This window comes from Aspergillus pseudonomiae (genome assembly GCF_009193645.1).
Source record: "Aspergillus pseudonomiae strain CBS 119388 unplaced genomic scaffold BDV37scaffold_5, whole genome shotgun sequence".
In the NCBI taxonomy this organism is placed as follows: Eukaryota; Fungi; Ascomycota; class Eurotiomycetes; order Eurotiales; family Aspergillaceae; genus Aspergillus; species Aspergillus pseudonomiae.
Genome location: NW_022475997.1, coordinates 62,411 through 79,871, shown reverse-complemented (window position 1 = coordinate 79,871; position 17,461 = coordinate 62,411). Strand labels below are relative to the sequence as shown.

The 17,461-nt window shown below is 47.7% G+C and overlaps 9 protein-coding genes across 9 annotated transcripts; 4 read left to right on the top strand and 5 right to left on the bottom strand.

The window, feature by feature from the left end:
- Positions 1-387: 387 nt before the first annotated feature.
- On the top strand, positions 388-2,244 carry BDV37DRAFT_278633 (putative C6 transcription factor; the record flags this gene model as incomplete). Its single annotated transcript, XM_032086104.1, has 2 exons — positions 388-528; positions 589-2,244. The coding sequence occupies 2 exons, from the start codon at positions 388-390 to the stop codon at positions 2,242-2,244; spliced, it is 1,797 nt and encodes a 598-aa protein (XP_031945943.1).
- Positions 2,245-2,470: 226 nt separating this feature from the next.
- Positions 2,471-4,146, bottom strand: BDV37DRAFT_295217 (uncharacterized protein; the record flags this gene model as incomplete). The annotated part of the gene is made up of 1 exon (XM_032089808.1): positions 2,471-4,146. Exon 1 carries the CDS (start codon positions 3,755-3,757, stop codon positions 2,471-2,473), a length of 1,287 nt encoding a protein of 428 aa, XP_031945942.1. The 5' UTR covers positions 3,758-4,146.
- Positions 4,147-4,853: 707 nt separating this feature from the next.
- BDV37DRAFT_295215 (SDR family NAD(P)-dependent oxidoreductase) lies at positions 4,854-5,679 on the bottom strand (the record flags this gene model as incomplete). The annotated part of the gene is made up of 1 exon (XM_032089807.1): positions 4,854-5,679. The coding sequence occupies one exon, from the start codon at positions 5,677-5,679 to the stop codon at positions 4,921-4,923; it is 759 nt and encodes a 252-aa protein (XP_031945941.1). The 3' UTR covers positions 4,854-4,920.
- Positions 5,680-6,295: 616 nt separating this feature from the next.
- Positions 6,296-6,874, bottom strand: BDV37DRAFT_268256 (uncharacterized protein; the record flags this gene model as incomplete). The annotated part of the gene is made up of 4 exons (XM_032084148.1): positions 6,296-6,399; positions 6,447-6,563; positions 6,612-6,692; positions 6,799-6,874. 4 exons carry the CDS (start codon positions 6,872-6,874, stop codon positions 6,296-6,298), a joined length of 378 nt encoding a protein of 125 aa, XP_031945940.1.
- A 1,384-nt stretch (positions 6,875-8,258) lies between these two features.
- BDV37DRAFT_238132 (CVNH domain-containing protein) lies at positions 8,259-9,425 on the top strand. The gene is made up of 2 exons (XM_032080802.1): positions 8,259-8,901; positions 8,978-9,425. Exons 1-2 carry the CDS (start codon positions 8,757-8,759, stop codon positions 9,160-9,162), a joined length of 330 nt encoding a protein of 109 aa, XP_031945939.1. The 5' UTR covers positions 8,259-8,756; the 3' UTR covers positions 9,163-9,425.
- A 146-nt stretch (positions 9,426-9,571) lies between these two features.
- Positions 9,572-10,018, top strand: BDV37DRAFT_278629 (uncharacterized protein; the record flags this gene model as incomplete). The annotated part of the gene is made up of 2 exons (XM_032086103.1): positions 9,572-9,795; positions 9,850-10,018. 2 exons carry the CDS (start codon positions 9,572-9,574, stop codon positions 10,016-10,018), a joined length of 393 nt encoding a protein of 130 aa, XP_031945938.1.
- Positions 10,019-10,096: 78 nt separating this feature from the next.
- On the bottom strand, positions 10,097-12,040 carry BDV37DRAFT_278628 (heterokaryon incompatibility protein-domain-containing protein; the record flags this gene model as incomplete). Its single annotated transcript, XM_032086102.1, has 1 exon — positions 10,097-12,040. One exon carries the CDS (start codon positions 12,038-12,040, stop codon positions 10,097-10,099), a length of 1,944 nt encoding a protein of 647 aa, XP_031945937.1.
- A 1,981-nt stretch (positions 12,041-14,021) lies between these two features.
- Positions 14,022-15,323, bottom strand: BDV37DRAFT_238127 (ClpP/crotonase-like domain-containing protein). The gene is made up of 4 exons (XM_032080801.1): positions 15,176-15,323; positions 14,870-15,123; positions 14,412-14,795; positions 14,022-14,351 (listed from the first exon to the last, which is right to left on the bottom strand). Exons 1-4 carry the CDS (start codon positions 15,277-15,279, stop codon positions 14,242-14,244), a joined length of 852 nt encoding a protein of 283 aa, XP_031945936.1. The 5' UTR covers positions 15,280-15,323; the 3' UTR covers positions 14,022-14,241.
- A 641-nt stretch (positions 15,324-15,964) lies between these two features.
- BDV37DRAFT_295213 (NAD(P)H-dependent flavin oxidoreductase) lies at positions 15,965-17,135 on the top strand (the record flags this gene model as incomplete). Its single annotated transcript, XM_032089806.1, has 4 exons — positions 15,965-16,007; positions 16,060-16,142; positions 16,242-16,928; positions 16,982-17,135. The coding sequence occupies 4 exons, from the start codon at positions 15,965-15,967 to the stop codon at positions 17,126-17,128; spliced, it is 960 nt and encodes a 319-aa protein (XP_031945935.1). The 3' UTR covers positions 17,129-17,135.
- Between the last annotated feature and the right edge of the window lie 326 nt (positions 17,136-17,461).

Here is a 17,461-nt window from a genome sequence, read left to right as displayed (position 1 = left end):
TGCACCTGCTTTTCTATCTACTTATTTACATCCGTTGTGCACGTTCTTTCGCAGCTCGGCCTGAGGCATCGGCTTATGTAACCTAGCTCGGAGCTCATGATTGAAGCTGACTGTTCGGAGATAAGCACTATTTCTCATCCGCCTGCCAGTTCAAGTCTTTTGCGATCTTGACAACATTTACTGAATATATGAGACAAATTTGAAATGGTCAACCAATCCAGACAGACCAGGAAACGCCGACGGCCCGCGTACTCTTGTACCGAGTGCCGTCGTCGTAAAGTCCGATGCGACCGCGCCCAACCTTGCAACCAGTGTACCAAGCAAGATGTGGCCTTGGCATGTACGTACGAAGAGCATCCTCGGAAGGTTCCCAAGAGGCAGCAAAACATGAGACGGCAGTGTACGCCAGAAGAGCCCGCCCCCGTCGATGGCTCATCACACATCTCAACCATCTCGAGAGGTATTCGAGGGACTATATCGAAGACACGGGTGTTTGGCCACGGGCATTGGATGAACACCGTTTCTATGGTAGAGTGCTCCTGCTTGTATCATCATGGTTTGGTATTGTTATACTAACAATCATCGAAGATGGACGAACTCTCTGCTCTCCAGCCACTCGGGGAGTTTTATGAATCAATGTTTAGAGCGGAAAATCATAGCCACCATGACAAGATCTCGAAGACGGTGCTTGAATGTAAACAGCTCGCTCGCGACTTTAAACGGAAACGTCCAAGTAGAGGGTGTCTCCCGGATGATCTCCATCGGTCCTTTCCTGACCGGAGCGTAATGGATGAACTAATTGAGATTTACTTTTCTACCTTTGAATCCTGCTACCGTATTCTTGACCTCCCTTCGTTCCAGGAGGAATACAAAAGCTACATCAACTGTTCAGAAACGGCAAGGGGCCCTTTCTTGCTGCAGCTTGCTCTTCTGATGACCCTGGCGGGCAAATTACACGGAGGCGCGAATATCCGCAGTGAGATGACGACAAAAGGGTCCACGTGGATCCATATTGCTCAGACATGGCTTTCTGCACCACTGGAAAAGGACCGCTTGACCTTGGATGGCATTCAAATCAATTGTTTATTGCTTCTTGCCCGTCAAGTGACTCGAATCGGAGCTGATTTAGTTTGGATCTCGGCGGGCTCGCTCGTAAGGATAGCCATGCAGATGGGCTTACACCAGGATCCAGATTGTCTTGAGGAGATGAGCTTAGCACAGAAGGAGATTCGACGGAGACTATGGTACACCATTTTAGAAATAAATGTACAGTCGGCATTGGATTCGGGCATGGTACCGATGATCACGGATGCAGACTACAATACGCAGCCGCCATCTAACGATGAGCCAAAAGACAACACGCAAGTAACTATTTCGAACCGGATGTCCTTCCAGTCTCTGCTGGTAGATTCATTGCCTCTAAGATTGCGGGCTGTCAGAGTCATGAACAGCTTACAGGAGGAACCGTCCTACGATGAGATTCTAGCCCTTGGAAATGAACTAGCTTCGGAATGTGGCAAGGCTGCAATTGCGATTGAGCAGGCTGTCTCTGAGAACAACCCACATTCTATAGGGTTTGGATCCAGCTTCTGCAATCATCTCCTTCGGCGGTTCGTTTTGTGCCTTCATTACCCATATGCGGTCAAGGCCAAGAAAAATCCGCTGTATTGCTACTCGCAGAAAGTTTGTCTTTCAGCCGCCCAAGACCTAGTAGTACTTCTTGAAGACGATATTTACCACCGTATTCTCCTCACTGGGGGTGGCATGTTCCGCGATCTCATCACTTGGGGAGCTATGCTTATTTTCCTCGAGCTATGTCCGGAATCTGACGCAGAAAACTCAGTCTTCGCAAGGAGGAGCAGCCGCTCTCGGCAGGAGCCACTACTACAAGATGCTCGTCGCGTGGTGGAGTATGCAAGAGACAGAATGTGGCATGGGGAAACGAATGTAAAAGTCTATGTATGCCTTAATATGATGATGGCCCTCGCTGAGGCTCGTGTTGACGGTTTGCCCGAAAAAGAGGCTATTTCGAAGGCTCTACACGAGAGTCTGGGTACATGCCATGCTCTTCTAAAGGCCATGGCTACTGATTCTTCCACCGACACGACGGATCCGGTTCTGGAATCTTGGGCGTCCAGCGGCTTGACGGAGCCCTTGTTTGCTGATTTGGATTCCGACTTTGACTTTTTGGTGGACGGACACCTTGATATGAGCTTCTTAGACAATTTGTTCGATCTGCAGTAACTGGTTGTCCTAACATGAACAACCGTCAGAAGCGTTAAACATCAGTTATAGGTTATGATGCTACCCTATCTGCTAATATATAGCGCCTGGAAAGTCCAACGGTCTCGAAGCTATAATACGCAACAAGTTGGTTCACTCAACTTTGCTTATATTCACAAGACTCTGATTAGACATAATACTACATCGAACGGAGAGTATCTACAAAACATCGCGTCTAGGCAAAATTTCAATCGGAGGCGTACCCCACCATTTCCCTGTATTCCGGTAGTTTCCAACCTTTCGTATCTTCCCGCAACAACCATTTGGCAAGAAAGTCGAATCTCAGCAGAGAGGCAACCCAAACGAGGACATAAACCATCTGAATGCCGATAGGGGATGATGGGAATTTATCCATATAATTTTCACTGTCCGTCAACCCTGCCTGGACTGTACTGATCAACGGTCTCAGCTTTTCTTCGTACTCAGCCAGAGCAACCGTGATACTATTCTTGGAAACCGGCATCCCTCCTTTGAGTCCCTTGCCACAGTTCTTTCCGATTTCGCCCGCTAGGATATAGGCGCCGGTCATGCCACAGGTTGTACCCATGCCCGTCATAGCTGTCGGGCAGTAGGCTGCATCGCCAACCAGTACAACACGGCCCTGGGACCAATAGTCCATCTGGACAACTCCCATGCGCTCACAGTAGAAATCGTCAGTATCAGCCAGGCCTTGCAGTATTTCACTCGCGTTCCACCCAGTTCCGCAAAAAGCCTCTGTCAGCCCTTTCTTTTCGGCTTCGATGTCGCCTTGGCTCGCGCTCTTCAGTCCCTCATAGGAATTCTGGCTGCAGACCATATATGCCTGGTACTTGTCAGGGTGAGCACGACGAGTCATAATGCCTTTGTGACCTGGAGCAAAAAAGGCAGTAGCATTGTACCCCTCGCCCGGCTGAACAGACTTTTGGATGGTAAAATACCCAGCATATACCCCGAGCGGATGAACTGGGTCTTTCGCGTCGGTACCCAGTATCATCTTCCGAGTATGAGACCCAGATCCATCGGCCCCTACAACAAGATCGAACTGCTCCCTACTCCCATCAGAGAAGAGGACCTCGGCGTACTCATCCACCTGCCGGATCTCCTTGATCCACATTCCGAAGCGATATTTGACACGGTCCATAGTCAGATCATACAGAAGCTGGCATAGATCGCCCCTCATGATCTCAAAGTCGGTAGTGAAGCTCTGCAAGCCTTTACCGGTCCTATTAGCAGGGAAGTATCCCCATCTTCTACCTTTCCCATCAACAACCTGTAGGCCTTGCTCCGAAACGGACCGAGCACGGAAGGCTTCCTCCAGGCCCATCCTTCGCATCACTTGGATGCCCGGTCCGCGAAGGTCTACCTGTAGTCCAGTGGCGCGTATCTTCGGGAATCGTTCGATGACGGTGATTTCGTGGCCGAGCTTTGAGAGCCAGAATGCGAGCGCGTTGCCTGCGATGCCAGCCCCGCAGACGAGGACTTTCAGTTGGGCCATGCTGTGTATGGTTTCAGTTGGGTTGGTTGGAGAGAGAACTTTGATAATTGATGATGGTATGGGAAGCTACTGAAAGAATGCAGGAAATGTGTCCATTATAAAGCAATGCCAGTATGCTCCAGCTCTTCGGCTGGAGTGGTTCAAGTATACTTTGACCACCGATATGGCCGATATGGCCGTTACGCCCGACATAACCGAAACCGCGTGCTAAAGATCAACAACATTAACACTGTTGGTGTACACTGATCTATGCTGCTCTTATACCGTTTTTCAGGGGTTGAGACAGTCAGAAATGCCTCTGATGCCTTTCTCACCATTCACGATGGAGGAAAGGCTCCTCGCGGCTCCACGGTTGCACGCTTCTGCTTTCGCGACGGGTTAGATACAACACTGCTCTTGCGAGGACGAAGGATGTATATCTTTGAATTAAACCCACCATACGGTTAACAGCATATCTCAACTACTGACTTGAGTCTTTATTAGCTTTGGTCGAGGGGCCATGCCACATATATAGACCTCCCCGTCCGATGCCTCATGATTTAATCTTTGAAGCCTTGGCCTGATCACTCCAACATTCAACACGAGCATCCCTATTCCTCAACCCAAACCATTCTGGGCTTTGTTTAATTGAAACACCATGACGCACCAACCGGCGTGCTAGTCTATAAGCTCGTCATAAAACCGATATTCGATGATCTGAAACTGCTCAACGAATGATACGCACACTCTTTTCCAGGAGCAGCATGGCAAGGAGCTGAAAAATGGAACGTGCCAAGATCATGCCTTACAACAAACCCCCCTTTGGTCGCTACATCTGCCATTTTCACATTTGACGGTGCACCGCCGATGTCTCCTCCTCTAGCGACATTACAAAATTAACGAAGCTATGCGCACGGTGGAGGGCTTCTATGAGCAGTGGCGACAGGTTGTGTTCTCATATATCAAAACACAGGTAGAAGTTTGTGCACCCGAATACCGTTGCAACGGTGAAGAGGTGGATTTGAGTCTTTGTGAGAGTAACGACGGGATTATTCAATCTAGGACTGAGAGGGAGATCTGAGAGTCAAATTGTTGCAAGTGTCACACGGTTTCCTTGAGATTAAACCTGGTTGATATCGATATCCAGTCTTCAACGCAAGCCGGTCAACCAAAATATGAAAAAACTAATGGAATCCACCCTCGACAGGGATAACCTGCCCATTGATATACGAAGCATCGTCACCCAGCAAAAATGCAACCGTATTAGCTATCTCCTCAGGCCTGGCCAGTCTCCTCAACGGCACATTCTTAACGTAATTATCAACAAAAGCCGGAGGTGCACCATCAAGCAAGGGGGTATCCGTACCCCCCGGAGCCACACAATTCACCCTCAATCCTTTATCCCCAAAGTCCTTGGCCCAAGTCCGGGTGAGCCCCAGAACAGCATGCTTGCTTGCACAGTAGGACGCAATCCCCGGGCTACCAAACAGAGCCGCAGTGGATCCGATATTTACCAAGCAACCTATTCCTTCTGGGACTGATCCTTCCTTTGCCCTGCTGATGGTGTCTGCGTGCTGCTCCAAGACATAGCGCAGGTACGCCGTGCCTACATTCCACGTTCCGCCGACGTTAACTGCCATGACTTTATTGAAGTTCTCGACTGGTTCGAGGATGCTGGAGGGAAGCAGAATGCCTGCACAGTTGACTAGGCCGCTGATCACTGGGGATTGTTGTATGATTGATTGGAATGTTTGTGTCACTTTCTCGTGCGAGCTGATGTCGACATTGGGATGAAAGTGAAGTCGCTCGGAGTTGATAGTCGGCATCTGTCCGGCTTTGTCAATGGCGTGAACTGTCGCCGATAGCCCGAGGAGCTTTTTGACGACAGCGAGGCCCATTCCCGATGAGCCACCGGTCACTATATAAGTTCGGCCGGCGTGCATTTTATTGTCTTGTGTTCGTGTGCGGGGTCTGGAGGCGTAATAGCATTCCACCGTAGAAATCAGCGAAAGGCAAATTAGTGATAAAAGTTAAGCAGCTGTTTGTGTTTATCTGCGGGGAAAGATGAGAAAGGCTTGGATAGAGCTTATTTCAGCGAAAGGCTTGCTATTTGAACCTTGGCTCTGAAAAGTGCCATGGGGCGACTGGCCCCTTGCAGTATAACGTAGGGATGGAATCCAGGGACGTACTTGTAGATATCCTGAAAAATGATTTTAAATTCACAACGCCGTAATTCGGTAGATCTTCTATTTCTGACGTTCTGTACGTCACAACAGGGTTATCATACTGAAAGGATTACCGCAAGACATCTGCAGTGGTCGGATATTGGATTACGTTAACGTGCTTTGCCTTATACAAATTCCACAAGTGAACAGGGAAGGGGAGTGTTGATTTACAATAATACAAAGTCATTGTACTGCTACCTACATTGACCGAGAGTCAAAATAACACCACTAAAAGATACATGATTCCACGTCACTCAGTACAAGCCTCGACGGAACTATTAATTACCACTTTCTTATCCTACGACGATGCATGGTTGTTGATACCATACACGAGTTAATTATCTTCCAAAGCCTTCAGCTTTTCTTGCAACGCAGCATTCGCCCTCCTGTTATCCTTGGATATGTCGATGCCAATCAGTGTAGTAGCAGCTGTCCATACTGCATAACCGAAGGTATCACAACTGTAGATATCTTCGTCACCACACATAGGGAGCCGTCACATTCGGAAGCTCCTGCTAGGAACTTTGCGAGGCAGATAAATGCCACCAAGGATACGAAAGACACAAGCCAATGGATGGTAAATTTGCATGCCTTGGCCAGACCTAGTTGGCGCTCATCACGGTCTTTGTGAGCTAGGATATCGGCCGTACCTTGCGAAGGGGAGAGGGAGCCATAAGCCATATAAGCGACGGCTACGAGGGAGATGCATGAGGAGAACATCGCAATGGATACTTCCTACGAAACATGGTCGAATGCGGTAAAGTAGGAATGGGCAACTTTAGTAATGGTCAGACTAGCAACCATCACAGATCTAGTAGTGCAGTAGCTTCCCGTTACACAAGAGTGCGAATGTAGCGACAGCGTATATCGCTTGCGACACTCTCAAAGAGAAGAATACACCCGGCGGGGCCATGACAGTATGGGAAAAGAAGCTATAATTGGTAGTATTTTAAGGAAGATATGTAGGACATATCCAGACCTTGTCATACTGGAAAGCGGAGCATTAACTCTCATATATAACACGGGATGAGGCCTCTTTTGGACACAAGGCCTGTGTGTGATGTTGCTGTATGTAAAACACAGGTTAATCAACGTGATAATAATCTTAATAGCGGATACTTTCAATACAGTGTGTCGTTGCGTGCAATTCTACTGTCCTCGCCTTGGAGCAGAAGAAGTACCTTGAGAAATGCGTAAGTGTCATCGATGCTCCTTTGTTGGTTTTCACTGTGCTAACTGGATTCGGTCATTACAGAAGACCAGGTGTGACAAGTAGGCTTCGGGATACAAATATGTGGCTTTAGGCCTCTGGAAAATCCATATATTTTAGAATTTGTTACACTAGACGTGGTAGTTCTGCTTGTAGGGGAAGGTTTCGTACTTGACGAGTCCTGGTTGTATTCATGGTGTCTGCAAGTACGCTTTGAGCAGCATGTAATATCAGTCTATGCTAGTATATTCTCTCTAGGAGCTCCAATAAATGTCCTCTTGTTGTTATAGAAAGGTTTAGAAGAATAAATCAGTCCCAATGTGCGATATTGGAATTGGTTCAAAGGTCAATGCCAGAGGAATGATAACTAATTACTAACGCCTAATGGCTAGTAGGTCAATTCAATGAAAATACTAAGTACATTATAGAAAAGATGCCAGGGAGAAGAGATGTAGGTGATAGAGTCACGCGAGCTGCTCTAATGCAAGCACCCAAGTCTCTTGTAAGCCAGACCATTTGTCTATAGAGAAGTTGTATCTATTCAGTCTAGAATTGCCTTGTCATTCATAGTATAGTACCATTTAACCTCAAAGTATCTCCAGCATCACTTGGCGATTATCACGGACCAAAGTAGGCTCATGGGCTAATATATATCGGTTGCCGTTCATTGGGGTCAAGTTTGGAGACTCCTCGTGGCCTTTCTATACTTGGCGCTGCAAGACACTTTAAGATAACATTAGAGAATGCCGATTACTTTGGCAATCATAAAATTACTGTGAAGGACCGCTACAAGGCTCTACTGAGAGCATATGGCTTAGTTACAAGTTTGGTTGCTGACGGATATAGAAGGGTCTGGAAAAAGGGTGGACCTCCACTGGTGCGGTTAGTCGGTCTTTACCATATATTAAACTGCAGGAGTCTCAATAGTAGATGAGGTGTTCTCAGTGAAGTGAGTGCACAGGCGAAATCCGTTTTGATTGTATTCAAAGGTGTAATAATAATAATATAATAGTGACCGCTGAAGACTAGAGAAACGGTTCCTTTAGTTGTGAGATATATAGTGTGGATCGGCCTGTCAAAAACCCGACCCGCAGCCATGTTCTATAAATACTACTGATATCAACGCTAACAAAGAGAAAGGGGCACACTGAACAAAATCAATCCTTATTGAACACGTGAGAAACAAGATGATATATATTCTGGGCCAAGATGGCTATCTTGAGGCTTATTTTTAGTAAAGACAATCGTAAACAACCCGGAAAGAGGAAAAGTGAGGGAGGAAAAACATCCCACTTGGGTGATACAATTCCAGTCGTCCTGCAACCACTTGGTCGATTCTCATCGTCGCTGACTGCCACGTGTCACGTCTCAGTGGGGTTTGTATGCAGGATCCTCGTCTTTCCAGGCAAACACATTCTTTCAATTATATTATGCCCCACTATAGTAGCAGCCAAGCGCCGCATCACCCCTCGTCGTTACCCCTCCATCTGAAGCGCAGGCTGGGATATAAATTCCTTCAACCCTGACTTTCTCACTCAAACCATTACTCTCTCACTAAATATCTCTCAAAACCATTACAATCACCATGTCTTTCCACGAATCCTGCGAGCTTATCCGGATTGAAGTCCGCGGCGATGGCACCTGGCTTCTCGCCGCTGCTGGAACCATGAATGAAGGGGAACATATTCCCGCGGAGCTCAGGCTCGACGATAGAATCGGCAACAGCGACGGTAGGTCTCATATATATAGTCCAATCATATTGATTTTTCGGGGATCATGCTAACACCCAGACCTTCAATGCATCAGGATGGTTCGCCTACCCGGGTGAGAATTTCTCAGAAACCGCCCACGACATCGAGATCGAGTTCCGTGAAGATGGTCCTTGGTTGACCGCCGTGCTGGCCGAGCAGGATCAGGAAGACAGAGAGCGCCAGGGGATCAACTTGGCTCAGCATATTGGAAACAATAATGGCGAGCTCGTGTGGGTTTGAGTTGGCATTTGCATTCTCATCCTGATTCTGCTTGTGGACGTGGATGTGTTATGTATTTTGATTTGCAGGATCAGAAACAGTCATGTAGTGGAAGGATATTTGCCGTTCTCTCTACAATTCCAATGGAACATCCTAGAGTGTAAATACTGAGGTCTATTGAGACCTTCTTGAAAGGAATCTAATAGGGGGCACGTCGCTATAATAATAACATTGATCACATGATGAGTACCAATCTTTCCGCCTGCTGATGTTCAGGAACCAAGGCCGCCTTGTGACCAATAGGAGTCGGGCCATCGCCACCGCCGTACCCCACTTCAATGTTTGTATTGGCAGAATCGAGGCGTTTTCTGTCATGTTCTCGGGATTAATTCCCCCTCCTATCTTGCGAATTTGCTCAGTAACAGCCAGAATGCCCCTCATCACAGACTTTCCCCTCCCCACATCCCCAAAGCACCTTGAGCTGCCCGAGGGCACCGACGCCAAGGCGTTTATCGTGTTTGTGACCTCCGATGACCCTGTAACCGGTCAATCCTGGTGCCCGGATGTCCGTGCCGCCTGGCCAGTTCTTGAAGCCACGTTCTCCGGCCCGAACACACCGGCCCTGAGAGTGGTTGAGGTTGGACAGAAGCCAGAGTAATTTTCAGCTTGCGATTTACACGATTATCCAGGGTACTGACGTGGTTATAGATGGAAGGATCTACAGAATATCTACCGGACTAACTGGAAGATCCCTTGTATCCCAGCCTTAGTGCGATACGAACGTGTCAATGGCGAGACTATCGAGACTGGCAAGCTGGTCGAAGGAGAGATTCTGGACAAGGAGAAGCTGGGCAAGCTTATCGGAGCGACGCTTTAATGTTGCGTTTGATGTGTATACGAATCATTTCATATTGAGAGACAATGCCACAAATACCAACCACACAACTTCCTGCTTTTAACCCAGGAGAGATTTTGGCCAAGGAAAGACAACATCGATCCTCGGGGCTGCATCAAAAAAGAACAATCCGTTAATCCACCGTTGGATAATCAGCCGTTTGGGGCCGTTTCTTGGCGAGCTCAGCAACTCAACCTCTAGAGAGACATGCTTTTCGATGCCGTCTGGACTCGTCTCAGGCGAACGTACTGCAGTGAAAATATACGCTTGTTCTTTTGCCCACGGATTACCCGACTCTCTGGCGAAAACTCCACAGTATGGATTAGTACCAGAGCGGCCTTCTGCAGGGATTAATGAGCCCAGCCGAAGACGATCTGAGGGCCGGTCATCCATTGCCTTGACAACTTCCTCTGCCATGAGATCCTTGTAGTATTTCGCAAATGCGATAGCCTTGCCGCACGTTTTGTCTTTCTCGAGGTATTCATCGATAGCGCTTGCAATATGTTTATAGCGACGTCCACAAGCCCCTGATTCTAAATGTCTAGCGAGCTGCTTCAGACGCATTCTTTGGTAGCTGTTCAATTCATAGCCCTGGCCTTTATGTGGTTCCCTCGTTGTCCTAGGGTCCCTGACTATCTTGCCCAAGCGCCAGAGGTGGCCAGACGTTAGAATACCTTCTTCCGATAAGTGGACCTCGGGGAAACGACAATTTTTGATAAAGGTAAGCTTTTGATTGATATCAGGTATCTGAAAGTTGTGAAGAGACCGATCCGTCAAGTACTCGAATATAGTACTTCGAACTGCGTCTCGAGGGTTATCAGGGCCATTCATGAGAATTTCCCCGTTCAGTATGAATAAGGCCAGCATCGCAATGCTCAAACTGCAATTTTTTTGGTCCATCGTTTTGGTATTCAATCGAACAGAGTAGCCTAAGCAGTTGGCAATCACTGCCAGACGATCCGACTCACATGTGATCTTTCGCTTTCCGACATTTGAGAATATTAGTGGAGACATGGACCGCCTTACTGTGGGTTGTCCATCGTTACCACGCTCTAGAAGCTGGACATTGTATTTTGCTGCGCGGTCTAGGATTCCCTCGCACCTGGTTTTGTATCGTCGATCCTGTCCATAATCCATGCAAAATTCGGTCGCTTGAGAGCGAAAGTCGGCTGATGTGATGCAAAGCTCTCCATCCAAATCCCCAAATATTTCACAGTGTTTCCTTTTACAGTCCTGCAAGGCGGAAGAATATGGAATCAAAAGGCACATTCTCACTGACGAGCAATAGTCTTCCTGGAAAGTCCATGCTCTTTTCCACCATGGATCTGACGTAATATAATCCAAAAGGTTGAGAATTCTAGTGACCCGACCTCTCTCTCGGTTTCTCGGCGGGCTTTCTCTCTTAAGGAGATATACCAAGTCTTCTAGATGGTCTTCTGATTGGATCCGCACCGACAGCAACGCCACTGGAAAGGCACTCTTTGCGTATACATGCTCCATGGATTGAATCGCACGCTGCTTTTTCGCTTCGTTCTTTTGGTCAATGCATTCCTGATCGATCCAGAAGCCCCAGACCAATGGCTCCGTATCTTTGAGGTAATTGACATATGCGATAACCCTATTAAACACCTGATCTCGGACTTGACTAACACGCGGGTATCTCCCGTCCCGAGATTCTACCAGATAAGATCCATGGGAGGATAGCTGGGTCGAAAGGGGTTTCCAGGTATAAGATACAGCGACATATTTCCTCTGACCGTGTGCATTGACATGTGCTCTCCGGAGCCTTTTCTTTTCATCATTGTCGCATACTATTTCACCATTCCAGCGCCGCTTACGGCGTTGGCAAGAGGAGCCGGGGTAAATAATCTCCAAGTTCTCGATCCAATCCGAAGTCCGTTCGTCAAATATCCCGTGCTCTTGAAGGTCAAGTAATGTGGATACGATGGATGACGAGGTTCGCCTTTGGATGTTTCCAAGAGTGCTGAAGGTGTCTGCTTGCATTTTTGCGAATAGGCGGTATCATTTTGCAGAGTTTCAGAGCAACTGATGTTCTTATGTGGTGGGTTGTTGGACTGCAGTACGAGGCGAGGCTGAAACCCAAGGCTCGCACCTGGGCTGATTCTCAGAGGCTCGGACTTTCGGATGATATGCATCTCGGCCTATTCATCACAGACTAATGCATCACGGTCAGCCACCACCAATAGGCACTTCGTACTAGCCCAGGAAGGAGGAATAACACGGATGCTCGCTACATCTAATTGGTAACTGACAGCCACTCGGTACCTAAAGTACTGCGCCGGATTTGACGCCGATCTGCTTCACTTCGCCGATGTAGAAGTAAATCCTTTGACCATACACTTAGAGAGGTAAAAGTCTCACGCGTTCCCGTAAGAGGAAACAAATCTCGACACACGCCATTTAAGGAGGTTTATATACCTGCCTTCTTACCACGGTAGCTTGATGGCTCCCCTCACTTGTTACCAATGGGAGTGATGTATTAATTGCCGCCCGCGTAGGCTGTAGCTTGCGAGTGCGTGGAACGTGTAAATTATAAGTCAAGTGATATTGGGGAGTTTGCCCTTTCTCCGTTGCCAGATGTGATGGAGAGCCTTTTGACTTATACATAAATCAACACGAAGATGAATACCTTCCTAAATCACGTCGATACACAACGAGGCAATGTTGTATATCTGAAGGCTCCTGTGGATACTCGCATGTAACAATAATACAACCATCGGATTGTTAATCCACTTTAAGAATCCTCAGTGCATTTCCAGTACTAGGCTAAACGTGATATTTACATGAGGGCGCACATTAGATGGATACAATAAAACGTATACTACTATACAAGGGAGATACCGTTGGAAGATGTTGATTAACATACCCCTTAACGCAAAACTCGATTGCCCTCGGAGCTACAATAAGAGACACTGTATGAAATGAAATAAAATTCAAATATCTAGTTTTCACTTTGCCACGATGTTCAAGCTCCAGAGGTGGCCACCTATTTGTCCTTGTCGGGTGACCCATATTTGGTGCTGAAATATTAGGGCTATAGATCATTGGGATTGAACCGTGGTTCCAACCCAAACCATCAAAGCTCCCATCCAACTATGCATTGTTTGAGCTTGCCTTCCGAAGTTTGAATGTAGGGAACGGCGCCTATTATTAATACGATGTACGCGTCATGATTATTTAACATAGTTAATTGTTGATGGGCTATTAGTTGATACACCCAACCCTTTGGGTCAGCAATGCATATATCAAATGCGGGTGACCGTCAAGCCATAGGTCCTTCATCTTCTCCAAGCAACGAGCGACTCTAAGCATCACATTAATGTAAGCTTTCTCCTCCATGATCCCTGCACCCATTCCTTTAAGAAGGGAATCAATATTCGAGTTATGCAAACTAATGTTCACTCGTTCTTACGAGCTCAGAGCTACGGAAAACCCACCGCAGTGAAGGAACCGCCACAGATCCAGGAATAACACCAACAACAGCATATTATCCTTTCTTCCCTATTATCTCCGGAACCTATTAAGCAAATCAAACAACCAGTTCACCAACCAAAATGGAAGCAAAGAAGAATCTCCTCTGCGCCCAATTAGAGGGTCGTGAATCTCCCGCCCCCGAAAGCCAGACCGCCGAACAGCAAGAGCCTTTCTGCTGGGGTAGAATGTCTCGTACATTGCAACAACAGCGAGAGACCCAGACTGAGGGTAGCGTTGACAAAGTCAAGGCCTTTGTATTGGAAAGCAACCCTGTTCATCCACTCGAGGGGCCTCTAATGAGACAATATGCGGGTGATAAATTGAGGCGTATGTCGTCGGACTAACGTCGTCCCTTGGTGTTTGGGTAATCTTTCATTTTACCAAAGGGGCTGGCTGCTTTTGATTTTTCTTCAGACGGCACTTGTGTGAATGAAGGTAGTGGGTGGAAAATATTAATTACACGTCATGGCTCAAAATAATGAATGTATTGGGAAACTGCTCTACCATCTGCTGAGGGGACGGGCGAAAAATACTGCTGCCGTGACTGTTATGGCCAGTCAATGACCATTTTCAATGCTGTATTTGACTAGGTTTGTTGACTGGATGCATTAAAATATTAACATATCTTGAAATGGATTCGGCATAAATGATATAAGCACAATTTGGGGACCATGTACCAAGCCTGCCAATGGCCTTTCAGTTCTAACCTATTAGAGCTTTCCAAAGACGGGCTTCTTTTTCGATACCATGGACGAAATAGCAACTGGAACATCCCTGGTTTGAACCGCAGCGACGTTGTAAGCTAGCTGGTATTGAAGTCCTAAATTGAACAATTTAGCAACCTGTCTCAATGTAAAAGCGGAAGTAGATATGAAAGTACCTTCTGGGACAGTGCGGTCTCGACTGTAATCAAGGAAGTGCTTGATCGTCTGAACCGCAACTGGGCTTTTCTCACTGAGATTCCTCGCAACTCTGAATGCTTCCTGCATCACATCCTTCTTCGTTGGGAGAACGCGACTCACAAACCCAACTCGAAGCGCCTCATCTGCATCGAAGTTTCGGCCGGACATCGCCACATCCTTGACCCAGGTGTATGACCCGACGACCTTGGGTAGTCGTGCCAGAATCCCAATGTCAGAGGCAATGCCGATATCAACCTCCTTGACACAGAAGACCGTGTCTTTCGAACAGATCCGCATGTCCGTCGCCGAACAGACGTCCATGGCCATTCCTAATGCATAGCCATGCATCGCACAGATAACCGCTGGCTCTTGTCAGCGCTCGTCTAGAGCAAGCGAAATCGAACTAGCCCATATAAACAGACAAGGAGCTCCTTACGCTTCTCACACTTCTCAATACTCGAGATACACTCCTGGAATTCAACACCAAATCTCCGAAGCTTAGTGACTGCACGTCTACCCGGGTCGACGCCCTCGCCCGGCCCAACCATAAACGGTGAATCTTGGCCGGAAACCCATTTCAGATCAATGCCAACTGAGAACCCCTTCTCGCCTGATCCGGAGAAAACAATCGCACGAACAGATGGGTCTGTGGAGAGATTGTCGAAGACGGTTCGCATCTCGCGCCATCCACTGCGATATTTCAGTTTCCGGTATGGGGATTAAGGTGACATCGTTTGCTTACTCTTCCAAAAAGGCGTTCACTTGGCCCGGGCGATTGATCTCAACGTGGGCGATCCATGGTTCTGGAATAGTGACCCGGAAATATTTATAGTCTTGGTTCGACATGTTGGGGGTGGAATGTCCAGGGAAATATCCGTGGGGTGAGCAGGCTATTATATACTAAGTTAATTCACGACTTTAGCCTGTGCTGATTTACTCAAGTAGGCGAATCTCGGTTGGTGGTATGATGTAGCGGCTGAGGGTGTGCAGGGAACATATGAAGCCGTCATGATTACTTTGATCGGAGAAGTGATGCGCCGTCCATTGCGGGATTCCCCCACAAACTCCACTCCAGCAGGGTTGAGACACTAAACTATGGGGTAGTTTATGACAATGTCACATTTCCTGGTTTTATTTCTTCTCCATATAGCTTGGCCGTATCCTGAACCTCGGCTGCTAGCTGGATGGGGCTTGTTCAGTCGTGCCGGTTGTTTATTAATCATAATCATCCAGCCCGGAACAATGCCAGATCATACTAATCTTACCTCCGAGGCAGCGCGATCACATTTCCCCATGTTGGAGCCAGGTTTGGATATCTGTTGTTATATAGAAGAGCGTTGCGTGTGTTTTATGTTGGATTATATATATGTCATTGAACAGGCACCTTCTTAAGTTACCATTTTTCATTTGCGAGGCATTGTAAATCGTCATATAACAGACTATATATTCCATATCTGAGATACATGATCTAATTCTCTTGACGCTGAAGAAACTATACTACATCCTATATTCATCCTAAGTTAAGGACATAATGCCTTTCAACACAGCACTCACCAGAGCCCTGGGAATCCAGAGTAAGACTTTCAATACCACCGATTCCATACAACCAGAAGCTAATAACCTCAGTCCCCGTCGTGCAAGGAGGGATGCACTGGGTAGGGTACGCCAAACTTGCCGCCGCAGTCAGCAACGCAGGCGGACTTGGCCTAGTCAGTATAACCTCCTATCCACAATGACCAACATCCCAGACTAACATAGCACTACATGTCACTGCCCTCACCCAACCGACCCCGGAGGATCTGCGCAAGGAAATCCGGAAATGTCGATCGCTGACCAACAAGCCATTCGGCGTGAACATCACTCTGCTGCCCTCGCTCATGCCCCCGGACTACGGCGCCTACGTGCAGGCCATCATCGACGAAGGAGTCAAAATCGTCGAAACGGCCGGTAATAACCCCGGGCTGGTGATTAAACCACTCAAGGAGGCCAATATCATCGTGATACATAAATGCACGACCATCCGGCATGCGAAGAACGCTGTCAAACTCGGCGCGGATTTCTTGTCGATTGATGGGTTTGAATGCGGTGGCCATGTTGGAGAGGACGATCTTACAAATTTCATCCTCCTTAGTCGGGCGCGCCAGGCGCTGGGCGTGCCCTTCATTGCGTCTGGGGGTTTCGCGGACGGACATGGTCTGGCTGCTGCGTTGGCGCTGGGGGCGGAGGGTATCAATATGGGGACGCGGTTTATGTGTACGGTGGAAGCGCCTATTCATATCAAGGTGAAGGAGGCGATCGTGGCCGCGCAGGAGACGGATACGGCGTTGGTGATGAGGCGGTGGAAGAATACGACGCGCTTGTATGCGAATAAGGTGGCGAAGGAGGCCCTGAAGGTGGAAAGGGAGAGTACGACCGGGAAGTTTGAAGAGATTGCACCGCTTGTGAGTGGGAAGCGTGGACAGCAGGTGTTCATCCAGGGGGATGTGGACTCTGGGGTAAGTTCTTACATATACCCAGCTGTGGGATATCCGAGCTAACTATTGCATAGGTATGGACTGCTGGTCAGGTCATTGGACTGATCCATGATATACCTACGTGTGCTGATCTCTTGGTGCGCATTGAGCGGGAAGCTCTGACTTCCATGAAGAGGACTGGATCGATGTGGGTTGATGAGTCCTATACCAGTAGACTTTAGAACACTCCTGGGATATATGGTACTATGTAGGTATTATCGCATGAATAGATCTGCTGCAGAAGAAGCGGTCTGAAGTGACTCTGGCCAACATGGCCAGTATGTGATATTTTAATTTTCGGTAACATCTAAATTTGGGTGCCATTCCATGCAAAAGCCAGGCTTGATATAACACCGGGAAGGTGGTGTTGGCTTTCAAATCCTGAGACTAATGCTGGCTAGACAATGCAGTGCTCGAGATCTACCGATAGGGGAAATACCTAGATCTCAAGCTCCTGGATATAATCAAACAGCCGTGATGTGATGACAGTCATTTTGTGACCATGTTCCCAAAAA